Below are 15,505 nucleotides of genomic sequence, written 5' to 3' on the forward strand. Positions count from 1 at the left end.
ACATCTGTGGACTATTATTATTATTATTGTTGTTGTTGTTTTATTTTTTTGTAGGTTGTGGGGCCTGAGCTCTGGGCCTGGGTCCCTCAGCTCTTCAGCTGAAGGCTAGCACTCTATGACTTGAGCCACAGAGCCACTTCCGGCTTTTTCTGCTTATGGGGTGCTGAGAAATCGAACCCATGGCCTCATGGCCTCATGCATGCAAGGCAAGCACTTTACTACTGAGCCACCTTCCCAGCTCATCTGTGAACTTTTAATAATAATATTTTTAGGATTTTTGAAAAGTATATTTGAACTCTAGTTTTTGGGAGATATTCATCACACACAAGACTAAATCATGTGTATGGAACCTTTCATAAAATATGTCAACCTATATATTCTTCACCTGCTAGTCTGTAGAAACAAATACCATACGTATTTTATTTTTCCTTTTGGCCCCAACTACTTTAATAGTTATATTCTAGAGATAGGATGTTGCTGAGTGGCCACTCTCAGGTATTTCCCAATTGTGTTCTTATCATTGGTTCTGCTCTCCTCAGCTAGCAGACAATTCCCTAAGTAGGGGGTTGTGGGGAGGGAGTCAAGGGAACCTCACATTTAAAAAAAATAAGTAGTTCATTTTAATAACTATCATTCTATAATTATGGCTGAAATTTTTACATCTTAAAATCATTGATATTCAAGAATTTTGAAAGCGTATATCCCAAACTACTATTCTTTTTCTTTTTGCTTATGTGGTGCTGAGGAATTGAACCCAGGGCCTCAGGTATGCAAGGCAAGCGCTCTACCACTGAGTCACCTTCCCAGCCCCTATTCTTTGAATGTATACTGTCTACTTATCCCATAGGCTGTTACTAACATCTTTTTTTCCCCTTTTTGGTGGATAGAGGAAGCATGCTTGAAAGGCTATTGTTAAGTGCATCTGACAACTCAAACTCCACTTACTCCACAATTTTTACATATAAATCTTCAAGTTTTGAAGGGTAGGTTCACAAGCACTGTGGGAGGTGGTAGGCATATGTACTTCCTTGGAAGTGGATTGCTTTATAGAGAACTCATCTTTTATTTTATTTTTTAAATATATTTTTATTGTGAAAATACTGTACAGAGGGGTTACAATTACGTGGGTAAGATAGTGAGCACATTTCTTATCAAGCATTGTAGCCTCTTGCTGTTTCCCCTTCCCGTCCCTTCGTATCCTCCCTCCCCCCCCATCCTCCCCCACCAAAGTTGTAAAGTTCGTTTGAGAACTCATCTTTTATGTTGTCTATAGAATGAAGCCTGTAAACGGATTTATGATATAACTTTTGAACACATTCTTACCTAATTTCAGCAAATGCCTTGGCATTCTTCCCTAAATCTATATCTATATCTCATACCTGGGGGAACGTTGCTTCTATTTAACTTTTCCTAGACAGCCATGGATTTTATATCCCAATATTGAAAATGGAGTGCATATGGTATAACTATGTGTTTAATTTTCCATCTAGGTCTCCCAAATAATCCTGGTTTCATTGCAATTTGGTTTTGCCTCTCTACTTGGTCACCTTTCCTAGGGTCTAAAGTTCTAATTCTGAGACAAAAAGTTTTATTAATCTTTGTGAATAGTTAACTAAGTCTTTGTTTAGATGGTAATCCTATATCCCTTAAAAATTAGTTTGCTTTTGAGAGAAACTACCCATAGAACAGGAAACAGAACACCTAGAAGGAAAAATTGAATTTCCATCTGGAGGAAAATAAGTGGCCACAGTTGAAAGCATTAAATTATTTAATTTGAGCACTCTGTTGGTTGATTTTATTGCATAGCTGCAAAACTCAATAAAACTGAAAAATAGACTCAATTTCCCTGAATAAGCAGATAATGAAGAAATCAATTTCCTAAAATAAGACTAGTCAGAAGTGACTTCCAGCCATATTAACAGAAGTCTATTTAAAATTTTATCTACTGATATGAACAAAGGTAGAACTATTTGTGCTCATTTTTATAAGATTTTGGGAGAAATAATTTAAAAATGTAAATACTTAAATGAATAATTCTTACTTGGCCCTTATATTGTATAATAAAACATGATATCATTAAAAATTTAAATCTAGTATTAAACCAAATAGAGCACTATTTTTGATATATTTTGAGACACTTAATTTTCATTTTCATTTTTTTTTTTTTTAGTTTTTAGCCATACTGGAGTTCAACTTCAGGGACTAATGCTAGTTAGGCAGGTGCTTTATCACTTGAGCTATACCCCAGTCCTTCTTTGCTTTCAGTTATTTTTTCAAATGAGGTGTCGTGTTTTGATCCAAGGACAAACTTGGATCATGATCTTCCTACCTATGCCTTCCACATGGCTGGGATTTACAGGTGTGTATGATAACATTCAGCCTGCCATTACAAACTTTTACAATATTCTTTCTTTATATTCATAATTTCATCTGATATTATTGCAAGTATATAACTATTAAAAGTAATTAAACAATTTCTGAGTCTTTGTCAGCTGGTTCATTGTGTTTAACATACAGAATTTAAAAGACCATAGGGAATGACGATAAATCACAGCTGCAAGTGGTGCAAGATAGTAAACAGCGAGGGATGCACAGCATATGGTTATAGTCATAATAACTCTCAGTGTTGATGCTAGCTGACAGCACAGGATGAGTGTTCCTGAAGTAAAATCATATTGTGTGGATTAGTTACACTAATTTTTAAATGAATATTTATCAATAGATACCAGACTCAAGGATTTTAAAGTCTTACTAAAAGTGGGAAATCATCAACAATCCCAAAATACTGCTAAAAAACCCAGCATTTGTGTACCAGAAAAAGACAAAATGGCAGTACAATTCAACACCTTACAACCATTAACATATGCCAATTTAAGTGATTAGTGTCGTGTGCACTCTACATAAATTTCAGTATGTTTTTAATTTTCTATTTTCCTATGTTTAAAGAGAATGAAAGTTTCATTTTGGCGTCTAAAATTGTTCACATTGAACAAGTTATAGAGTTTAAAAGAAAAATAAATCCAAGTAAAATGACTAGAGAGCTTTTAAAAGATTAAACTGAAAAGATACAATTGTAGCCAAAGTATCAAGATTTCTACTCAACCCTCAAATTGATCAAGAGTTACAAAGCAGTTTAGAAAGACAGGGAAACAGAAGGAAAGTCCTTTGCGTTTAAGAAGCAGCAATGCACTCTTACATGAGCGGAACAGCAGAAGTCCTAACAAGGCCCACATAAGGAAGAGCTCAGCCTCTGAGCTCATACCATTCCTACCCTGCTCTCACGACGGAGATGCACAGCAGTTTTTCTCCTTGAACCTGATGCTCTTTACTCCCTATTCTGTGACTCGTCTTCATCCCTCATATTTCAGATCCAATGACAATTTTTCCAACAATGCTATCTTTGCTCTGTTTTGATCAAATCCCAATTTCTTTAAATGTTTACATTCACAAACTTATGTAATGATAAAATAGTTATGTCTTCTAGACACTCTTTTAGACTCCTAGACTAATAAGCTATGTGGGGACAGTAATGTGATGGGAAATCACCAAAATCTTTTGTTTTTGATAAATAATCATGCTTATTGTGCATATTCCTACTCAATATTCAATTATGGAAGTCCAACAGTGAATAAACTCCTTACTGAGGTTACAAAGGAGATAAAGAGGAGGCAATATTGAGAGGAATGGACAAATGTGTGTGAGATCTTGCATGGGATTCAAGTAGAACAGCTGATCAGGTCAGGATACCAGATGAATTCACGGGGTTATACGGGTTTGTATGCCATGGTGATGTAAACAAATCACAGCTTCCTGTGCAATTTATTTCCTTTTGAAGAAAGAATAAGTGTGGATATTACATTCATTCTTCATTAATCCTTTCCAGTTGAACATGAATAAAGACTTAAGAAATATGAATGTTATAGATTAACTGTATTTTTCATAAAAACTTTAAAGTATTTGGAATTTCTAAAAACTCAATAATGATCACTAAGATCTACTTCTATTGAATGTACTTAGGAACCTACTTAAGGAGATATTACATGTGTGGCTAATAAGTTTTGTATGTATGTGATTCTTTCCTTAGTAAAACTGATGAGAAACACCTTGTAGTTAAACAGTTACATAAAAGCACTGAATGGCTAATGGTAAACTAACATTTAACTTGGTAAGATAATAACAAGAATAACACAATAATAACAAACTGATTTTCTGTTACTTTTAGCAGATGATTCAAAAAAGTTGATGTAGTGTCTCTCAATTATTTAAATGTGAAATACCAATAAGATAAAGGCTGATATAATCAAAAGTGAAAAGGAATATGATAGTTATTAATTGTGTGGATGTTTGCAGAAACCGTGTCTTTTAAAAAAAAACTACATTTGCTGTGCACAGGTGGTTCATGTCTGTAATTCTACAACTGCAATCTGAGGAAGACAGTTCAAAACCTGGAAAGGAAAGTGTGAAATGCTTATCTCCAATAAACTACTGAGAAAAAGCCAGAAGTGGTGCTGTGGTTTAAGTGGTAGAGTGCTACCCTTGCGCACAGAGAGACTCAGGCACAGAGCCCAGACCATGAATTCAAGCCCCAGGACTGGAGAAAAAAAAAAAAGCTACATAAATATTTAGTCATGCTGGGCTCTGGTGTCTCACACTAACCTTATCTACTTAGGAGCTGAGATAGAGGATCATGGTTTGAAGCCAGCTTGGGCAGAAAAGCCCATGAGGCTCATGTCTCCAATTAACTACCCAAAAAGTCAGAAACAAGTTGTAGCTCAAGTGGTAGAGCTCTACATTTTGACAAAGAACCTCAGGGGTGGTGCTCAGACCCTGACTTAAAGCCTTAGGTCTAGCATGCGTGCACACACATACACACAACACAGACACCCTCCCCCCCCCACACACACTTAGTCATGAGATAGAGCTAACATTTCATCCTTATAACATGCATATCAAAAACTTTTCTAAGGAATATAACGATTAGAAGATGTAAAGCTATTATAAATGTATAGTTCATGTCAAACCACACATTATTTGAGAATAATAAAGTTTAATGAAATATCTTTGTAGTTTCCAAACAAAAAACTTATTAGAATATTAATATTTTTGCAAATCTGCTTAGCTTTTCATTTCTTTCTTCATTTAATCAGCTGTGATGTGTTTTTTTAAAATACGTTTTTAGTATAAAAATACTGTATAGAGGGGTTATAGTTATAGGAGAAGGTAATGAGTGCATTTCTTATCAAGCATTGCTGCTTCCTCCTTTTTTTTCCCCTACCATCCCTTCCCTCCCACCTCCACAACTTTCTTACCTCTCCCCCCCCAATTGTAAACTTCATTTTTCAACATAGTGACTTGTACATCTCATTGTTACAATGGGTCAACCTGTATCCCTATTTAAGCATTTTGTTTTTTCCCTTCCCCTCCCCCAAACAGAGTGAGAACAGGGGTTATACCATGGGGAAGGAACATACAAAGCAACAAAAAGATCACATAGTGTATTAAAAATACGTTAGAAACAATAGCAAGAAAGAAAAAAACACTTGTGTCCCTATCTTGGGGTTCATTTCGCTTAACATCATCTTATCTGGTCATATGTGTTGTTTAATGAACCCATATGAAGAAAATCTAGCCTCACACAGGTCTGAAACTAAAGAAGGGAGGATCACCTCTACAAATGGCTCTGAGATTCCCCAAGGGTCATCCTTCCACATTCTGAAAAATCACTGAAGTTTCATAATAAATTGGAACATGATCATCATTTAATGACTATTTGCTAAATTAACCAAAATCTTTGAGGAAAAATTTCCACAATTTATACACATATAGCCAAATGTACACATGATTTGTACATCCATTGCAAATTCAACTAATAATATTACTTATAAATGTTCACTGACTTGATGTAATGAAATACCACTTATCCTAACTTTTCAGTTCATTAAACCTAAACTTGAATGCAGATTGATGAGAGGAAGTCTAAAAAAGTGAAGAGCAGTAAAAATAAAACACAAAGTACCAAAATTTAATAGAAATAATATTTCAGCTGAAAAAAATACCAAGCATAACCAAATATAGTAGGAAATTTGAATGTTGCATAATTCCCTTTAAACAGTAAATTAGATTGAAACACTTTACTGAACATAAGATGGGTTCTAATATTTTTAGTAAGTTATGTGTCATCTATAATTAATCTGTGAGAATTATATGAAAAATATATTTTTTATATTTTTAGCATTTCTGCTTTAAATAATAATATGAATTAACCAAATAGCAGAGAATGTATTGACTCAGTTTATAATATCCATAAGTCATATTTTTTCTTCTTAAAAACATGGAACCTCAGAAAAAATATAAACTTAACACTTATATAATTAATAGCTTAAAAAACTCATCTCATTATTCAACAAATAATAAAATGCCTTACTTTTCCTTCTCTGGAAGTTGATGATCCTGAGGAATGATTTTAGGTTCTGTTCCAAGATTTTTTTCCATTCGTTGCCTCCTTTTCCTACTTGGTGCAATATCAGTGACATCAGGGTTTGAAATAATGGAGTCATCTTTACTTAATGTGTCTAAAATTAAAAAAAAAAAGTTAAGTATGTAATCCAAGAATACTATGCACGTAGCTTGTAAATAAACCTTCAACTTAACTGCTTTAGCATTTAACACAAATCGCTACAAGTAAATTATAGTAAAACTAATCTCTCAAACACTCATGCAGATTTAATGAAGTGAGTCAGTTGATGTGGTATAACACTTCATTGTGAACATAAAACATTATATATATTGTACACAAAATAGAATTATTTGATCAATCTTTGCCTATATCAGACAAAAGCCTTCTCTTACACATTCTTAGTGTAGTTAAATTTTTAATGCTAGAATTGGATAAAAGTTTTAGTGGCATCCACAAAAATGTGTTGAGGGGAAAAAGATGCTGAAATGCTTAAGAAATGATCTAAATTAAATTAATGTTAAACAGTAATTATCTACAAGCATCTTCGTGAATCAGGTAATATCACAAACATTTTTTGGTACTAGTTTTTGAACTAGCTAAGTGCTCTAAACCATATGAGATTTGCTTCCTAGCCTTTTTGTAAGGTAATTCCCCTTTTCTTTTCTTCTATTTTTTATATACTGTTTCCCACTTTTTTTGGGGGGGGGGTCCAGTCGTGGGGCCTGAACTCTGGGCCTGGGCACTGTCCCTCAGCTCTTCAGCTCAAGGCTAGCGCTCTACCACTTGAGCCACAGCGCCACTTCCAGCTTTTTTCTTTTTTGCTTATGTGGTGCTGAGGAATCGAACCCAGGGCCTCATGCATGCAAGGCAAGCGCTCTACCACTGAGCCACCTTCCCAGTCCCTGTTTCCCACTTTTTAAAAATTAAGTGGTTGTACAAAGGAGTTGCCATTTAACAAAGCAATTGACAAATATATGTGTTGATCAATGTGTTGTTTTGACACAAATTCTTACTACCTTTTTTTGAGGAGTCCAGATCCTTTTTCTACCTCCCATACAACTAGAATCATAGGCATGTGGCCCACAATCAACTTAATTTCACAGACTTTTAGGCAAAATTTGAAGAAAAAGAAAAGTAGAGAAATACTAAAAATGTATCCCATTTGGGTATTACTAAATTGTCCCTCTGTTTTGGTTATGTGAGACAGAAGCAACAATAGAAACATGTTGAATTGATATTCCTATATTCTTAATTTAAAACTTAGTTCTAAAAAGGTCGTCAGAACAGTCACTCTTATCTTCAACTTAGCATCAACAAGCTAGAAGTGGAGCTATGGTTGAAATGGTAGAGTACTAGCTTTGAGCAAACATCTCAGGGATAGTGCCCCGGCCTTCAGTTCATGATCCGGGACCCACAAAAGAAGTGGGACGGGTGTTTTGATATTAGGAAATATTGCAATGATAACATTTTCTGTTTTTGAACTTCAATGTATTTGATATTTTTTTCTAACATAGAAATATTTAAAAGTGCACAGGGGAAAGTTTTTATTCCAGTTAGAAAGCTTTGGCAATATACAAAAATTAAAACGAGGGCAAACGAAATTCAAAATAATGTATAATTTATTTTTTTTAAACAAATAGGGTCAGGTTTAGTGTATATGAGTTAAAACATACATACCTTCAAAGATTAACACTCTGATGAAGTGTTGATTATAGCTAAAGAAATATAAGACTCTGATGAAGTGTTGATTATAGGTAAAGAAAGGGGCTGTGGAGGTAACTCGGTGGTAGAGTGCTTGCCTTGCATGCATGAGGTCCTGGGTTCAATTCCTCAGCACCACATAAGCAGAAAAAGTCAGAAGTGGTGCTGTGGCTCAAGTGGTAGAGTGAAGAGCTGAAGAGCTGAGAGCTGAGAGCTAAAGAGCTCTCAGTGAGTGAAGAGCTGATTAACTGAGGGACAGCCCAGGCCCAGAGTTCAGGTCCCACGAAGAAAAAGAAATATAACAACATTCCTTCCTATATGTTGAATCAGATTTGTGTGTGTGTGTGTGTGTGTGTGTGTGTGTGTGTGTGTGTGTGTGTGTGTATGTGTGTGTGTGTGTATGCATGCACACATTTGCCACCAGGTACTACCTGACTCAGATTTTTAAGTTAATGGAATGGTTGGAATCAAATGCACTCAGAAATTCTCATTTCCTCCTGTTTTAGATAAAGTGTGATGCAAAGGATTTGCTGACTGATGATGCTGATTATGAATATGTTTGTTACTAGGATTTTCACTAGAGACCTAACAACAGCAATGACATAACTGCATGGATTATGGACTTACTGCCCAAACATCATTATGTTTCCCTGTTATTCCATTATTTTTAGTGTGAAGTCTGCAGACAAAATCATTTTACAGATACATGCATGCACACATGTCTAGTAGAGAAATCTGCATGTTGAGTTATCTCTCATACAGTGTACACTTGATTTGATCTCTTTCTCTGATTAGCCGACACTCCTGGCTACTTGCTCAAAACTCTTCTCTATTCTTTGTTTTTTTTTTCTTCATAAGTAGTACTTTTAAGAACTCACATACTTGGTACTGGGGTATGTATTTTATGTACATTTTTTTTCCTTAAAGTAACTCTGAAAAGGATATATTAATTATATTTATGGGGAAACCAAGACATCCAGATCAAACCATTTTGACAATTAAAAATATTTTCTTTAGTTGCTAAAATATTCCTTGATCAAATATCAATTGAATGTCCAGCAAAGCAGATTTTATTTTCAATGCTGTTAACTTATTAGAATATACACGTTCCATGAGATTTCTTTTTTTTTTTTTTTTTTTTTTGGGTCCAGTCGTGGGGCCTGAACTCTGGGCCTGGGTGCTGTCCCTCAGCTCTTCAGCTCAAGGCTAGCACTCTACCACCTGAGCCACAGCGCCACTTCTGGCTTTTATTTTATGTGGTGCTGAGGAATCGAACCCAGGGCCTCGAGCATGCAAGGCAAGTGCTCTACCACTGAGCCACCTTCCCAGTCCCATCCATAAGATTTCTTGTACATTTTTTATTGACTTCTAAAAAGCATATTATGAATAGAGAAAAGTGGGAAAAACAAGGCTAACAATGTCGACAAGAAATGTACTCATTACCTTACTATGTAAATGTAACCCCTGAGATCACCCTTACAATAAAATAAAATAAAAAAAGAAAGAAAAGGATGTTCTATTTATTTTAACACATTCAAAATAAATGGTTTCCTTTATTAAGCTTTGATCTATCTTGTTAAGTTGCAAGTACAGAATTTATTTAAAAAAACGCTAAGCTTGAGATAGAGGACATTTAGGTTTTAACTAAAATATAGGGTAAAAATTTAAAAACAAGTTACAAAAACTTGTGTCATTTATTTTAGAATTCCACATGACAGCTGACAAACTGGTGAGTAGAAAGGATATATTTTTTGTGAAATAGTTATACCATTTCTATAATGTCTACAACTCATTTTAAAATACCATGCGACTTGATCTTATGTGAAAGCTAAAAAGGTTGATCTGAAAGCAGGGAGAAAGGAATGGGAGAAGTTGATTAGTAGGTACCAATTTATAGCTAGATAAGCATAAAAAGCTCTGGTGTACTATGGTGTAGTAGAGTGATTATACACAATGCACAATATATTTCAAAAAGCTAAAAGGCAAAACAGTGAATAATTTAGCTTACAAATATAAACCATACATGTCTCTAAATGTGTGCTAGAATGAGCTATAACCCAGGTAACAGACAAACCAAGGTAAGTTTGATTAGAGTAAAAACAAAACAAAAGAAAAGGATTCCTGATTAATACTCTAGGCATTTTTGCTACTTATTTTTCAATCAATAACTGACAGTTCAGTAGTTATTGTGGTGGAATAAAAAATATGAACCTTTTAGTAAAAACAAGGTATGTCTGAAAAATACTATGCTGAATATGGCATATGTGCTGTCTATGTGAAATGAAAGATACCAGAGATACATAGATTAGCTAAAATACTCTAGAGCTACTCCTCAATGTTTTATGTACAAGTTATAAAAATCCCACAAAGCCTATTTATTCTTAGAAATGATTTCTTATGCTAGAGGTTCTAGGATGTTATGCTAAGTTGTTCTATGTTCAGTTTCAAGATCTGGACAATGTAGCTGCATGATGATATTATCATTTTTACTTCAGGACTCTATTTGCTAAAAGTGGATCATTTATATGGATAGTGACTGTGAACTTGAAAGGACAGGTAGCTTTAAATTTCTTCAAGCCTATAGGGCAGGTTCAAGGATTTTGTAAATATTTAGATAAAAATTCCATTTATGGAAAATTTAATTTGAAAATTATTATTTTTGAAGCAAAATGTGGGGAAAACATACATACATACATACATACACACATATACACAATATCACATTTTTCAACTTCTTGGTGATTATTATTATTTATTATTTACCACCATAAAGCTGAAGTTGTGTGTGGCCACATATTCCTTGCAGTTCGCCTCAACATTATAATTCATTTCTCTTGACAGTTACAGTGGAGCCTTTCTAAAATTGTCATGAGGAAAAGGGGCAGCTCTATAAGATTAGTTACTCTTTAAATAGAATATTTTGTCTTGGTTTCTGTCTACACCATGGGAAACAAAGCTTCCTTTAGTTTTCAGGTACATGTAATAACTGATTCTATTATAACAGATTCTCTTTCTTTATACACTGCTGTCAAGGGAATTTTTATATCTAGATAGCTTTTAATAAATATCAAAACATTTGATCATCTCCTGTGACATTTCCATGCAAGTACGTAATGTATTACAATCAATTCCCACCTCTATCATTCAACTTACTCCTCTTTCCTAATACTGCCTTACTGTAACATTATTTCAAGTTTTCATTGTTCTACTTTTATAATTGCTGAAATCTGTTTTGACAAAATCCATCCTCTTCCAACCTCATTAGTCCAAATCCCTGTCACTAGTACTCCCTAAACAGAGCCAATTTCTCTTTCCCTACTCCCTCAACTATTGATCAACAGTTTTCATTTAGGTTTATCATTCTGTTTCCATATATAGTTGGAGTGTATCACAAACACACTCTACCTTTCTTTTTCCAGTGTTCTTCGTGTTGTCTATTACATTTCTATTCTAATAGTGAATCCCTTGAAACAATGATTGTGAATCTACAAGTAAGTACAAGTGTGTCATTGAAACAGAAGGGATCTTTCTATAGTGATAGAAAGGCAAATACAGGGACTTCCAAGATGACTACTCTACCTATAATTTTATAGACACTTGTCCCTCCAGATATGTGGATCCCACATCTATGATTATAACTCATCTCAGATGAAAAATGTTCAAAAATTTGTGACAGTATTCACTTTTTTGTCATTATTCCCCAAACAATGTGGAATGACAGCATTTATAATGGATTAAGTATTCTAAAGGCAAAGTCATGTATAAGTGATATAAAAACACAATACCCATAAAAGTGACTTTGACATCTCTGGATTTTGGTATTCCAGATAGGGTCTGGAACTACTCATCCACTGATTCCAATATAATTTTATAAATGTAACAATTCAAGTTTTCCCTTTTAAATCATGCATCTAATTAAAAATATATTAAATTTAACTGATCATATACACTTGTTTTAGATATGCAGACAACTGTGAATAGAGCTGAAAGAGAATAACTAATATTCAAGGAGTAACAAGGAAGGGATATGGCCCAGTTGGAGTCATATTCATGAGAGAAAAAAAAATGCAGGCAATGAAACTAGAAAAGTACGGACAGTAGAAAAGAAATACGAGAAGTGAAGAAGACACAGACTTACATTATATAAACCTGTAAGCTTTCAAAGCTAGGCAGAAGAGTATATATTTACCCTTCCCTCGGGAGCATTCACCTTCCAGAATCCTCAGTTTTAATTATTATCATCAGTTTCTATGTCATGACAATGTATCTTCCACCATTTCCAGTGAAATTTTTATTTAAAAAAGAAAACAAAACCAAAGGGGGTAAAATCCATTGCCAATTAACCTACGGCAGCTGAAATACTGACTGACAGTAGCTGTGGGATGAACTTCAAGTTTTCATTAGGTTCAATGCATCTAGAAAATGGAGACTCATTCCACAAGCCCTGCTATTGTGAAAGGTGGCTCCACAAAAAGCCACACTTCTTCTCATCTGACAGAAGAACTGCAGGATCTTGGCAGCAAAGAAAAGAAATGAGATGAATGTTGGCTTCCCTGGGCATTCTCAATGTCAAAATGAAATGATACTTGGCCAAATAGTCAGGAATTTGGATAAATCTCATGAGTTAAACTACCTGGTAAACTTCAGTTTCTTGTCAATAAATTCTTAAATCTTAATATTCTGTAAAACAACATTTCAAGGATATAATTTATTTCATGAGGTTAGCATTATGTCATATTTAGACTTTTCTCTCTTCATATGATGCACACCGAGTATAAAGAAAGAATACAATATTATAAAGGAGGTTACCACTTCTTCTCCTTTCTATGTAACAGACTGTTAAATACTCCCTTTAAAGTTTTATACATACATACACAGGTAGATAAACACATAAGCATCCTGAAGCATATTATTCATCACAAAGAATATCTCTCAGATTAAATTATATAACAAGGAAAGTCCATCAAGTCCTTTGACCAGGAAAAAATAATATGTGCTCTTTATGTATGCCATAGCCAAGCAAAAACCATCAGTGGTTCCCCAATGCTCATATCATAAAATCCTAACATCTTATATCTATATTCAAATTCCCCCACAATGTGACCTCACCTGCTTTGTTAACACATTTCCCAAGTTTTCTACCACTCTCTCTAAGATATTCTAAGGTACCAGGGATGGCTACATCTGCTTTCATTGCTAACTTTTCTGTTTTGAATATTCTCCATTGTTTTACTGGTCACCTCAATGTTCTCTTCCAGTGTAGCCAGACCAAGTCACTTCAGTCATCCTAGCATTCCTAAACCACAGCAACTTTCCTCTTTTTCTTTTGAATTTACAAATTAAATCACTCATTTTCCATATACTATCTCCTACTGTTACTCTCTTTTAACATTTATCTTTCTTTCCCCGTTGAAGTATGAACACTGTACAGTGAGATTTTACTATTTACATTCTGTTGTATTCCTAACATAGTACTCAATAGTTTTAGACATGAAAAATATGAAGGCTTGGAGCTCTTGATTTAAAAAGTGTATTTTACTTATTTAATGAAAACATACTTTCTTATAGACCTTCAGATAAGATGTAGAAGAAACTGAAGTGTAAAGAGCTGAGTCCGGGCAACTGGTTCTACCACTTACCTTGGGCACATTACAGTCTTAGAAGGCCCTTGGTTGAGGTATATACTAACCATGATTTCTACCCATGATTTCTAAGATGTAAAATATAAAATGATATAAAATGATTATAAATCATTTTATATCATTTTATATTGTTTTTTTAAGCAATAAGTGTCAGATACATTAGATGTCAAAATGTCTGTATTCTGAGAAAAGATTAAATTGATTTTCAAGACTTGAGGAAGTTTTTATAAAAAGAAAGAAAAACCCATAATACAAGTGGGTGCTTCTAAATTCAAAATAATTCAGTAGTCACAAGCCACCATACATTGTTTGGGGCTGTTTTTGTTCGATTATTTATTTATTTACTCATCCCAAAGCATCCATTAGGTATTTATACCAACAAGTCATTGTACTTTAATTTCAAGTTATCACACAAAGAAGAAAAAGTCAAACCTTAAAATACAATCCTAAATAAATCTCAAGCTTCAAAAACAGATTCTTTCTTCCCAGGGAAGACTTCAGGGTACTTTGTGCCTCTGTAGTTTGTCTTACTGACAAGAATTCAGATAATCAGGAAAAGGAACTGAGATAAAGTGGGTCAGGAACACTTCAAAAAAGAGCATCTTAAGTAACTTATCTTAAGAGTCAATTTCCAATCTGACCAAACAAGTAAACACTATTTTCCCTCACTATTCATCAAATAACCCTTTTTCCAGATAGGTTACCAGAAACAGCCCAGTTTTCATAATATTACCTGAGTAACTGATGACTATCCTATAGTAAAGGCCTATAATACGTCCTTTTCTATTATTATTAAGGAGTTGCACAAAAGCAGTTACAATTCCATAAGACAGGTTAGGAGTTTTTTTTCTTCTTAGACAAATGTCATCCCTTCTTTCATTTTCCTACATTTTCTCCCTGGCATCCCTATTCACAAGTTACCTAGTTCATATTTTTCATAGTGTGTATTTAATACAATGGTTGTATTTGTTCACCCTTCCTCCCTCCATTCCTGTGCCCTCCTTTACCACCCCTCCTCATAAAGACAGGGTTCTATTTCCTGGTTTCTTTTTTTTTTTTTTTTGGTAGGTCTTGGGGCTTGACCTCTGGGCATGGGCGCTGTCCCTCAGCTCTTCAGCTCAAGACTAGTACTCTATCACTTGAGCGAAAGCACCACTTCGGGCTTTTTCTGCTTATGTGGTACTGGGGAATCGAACCCAGGGCCTCATGCATGCAAGGCAAGCACTCTACCCCTGAGCTACCTTCCCAGTCCCTTCCTAATTTCTTTTTGATAAATAGTACTGTAGCTTTTCAGGTGTTATACATTTAGATTTCTCCTCTGAGTATGCCCTCCTTTAATCAGTTTGTATGCAAATATATTTGATCTCTGTATATATTATCATGCCTAGCTGTATTTTACATCTAACTTCTTCATATGAAATTAAACATATGCTGTTTGCCTCTCTGAGCCTGGTTTACTTCACTTACCATGATTGTTTCTAGTTCTGTCAATAGTCTGATCTTTTAGTCAGCAATCAAATAAACTGATAGCAAAAAACATTAAGAAGTGGGTATATGTGTATGTGTATATATGTATAGATTCCTTTACATTTACTTTTTCAAAAGCCAGGCCTATTGGACAACACAGCTGGAAATCAGACTCAATAAAAAAAACTATTAAAATTGGGTTAACCCAAAAGGTCATCTTTGGAAATACAACACTCTA

General features: G+C 34.4%; 1 protein-coding gene across 2 annotated transcripts in view; it reads right to left on the reverse strand.

The window, feature by feature from the left end:
* Xrcc4 (X-ray repair cross complementing 4) overlaps positions 1 to 15,505 on the reverse strand; it is a 193,868-nt gene that overhangs the window by 71,819 nt on the left and 106,544 nt on the right. For both annotated transcript variants that reach the window (XM_070031146.1, XM_070031147.1), the window contains one exon: positions 6,425 to 6,572. In XM_070031146.1, the coding sequence (XP_069887247.1) occupies positions 6,425 to 6,572 (148 nt within the window). The remainder of the gene's footprint in view (positions 1 to 6,424; positions 6,573 to 15,505) is intronic.

This window comes from Dipodomys merriami, unplaced genomic scaffold, assembly GCF_024711535.1.
Source record: "Dipodomys merriami isolate MVZ:Mamm:240054 unplaced genomic scaffold, mDipMer1.0.p SCAF_20, whole genome shotgun sequence".
NCBI lineage: Eukaryota > Metazoa > Chordata > Mammalia > Rodentia > Heteromyidae > Dipodomys > Dipodomys merriami.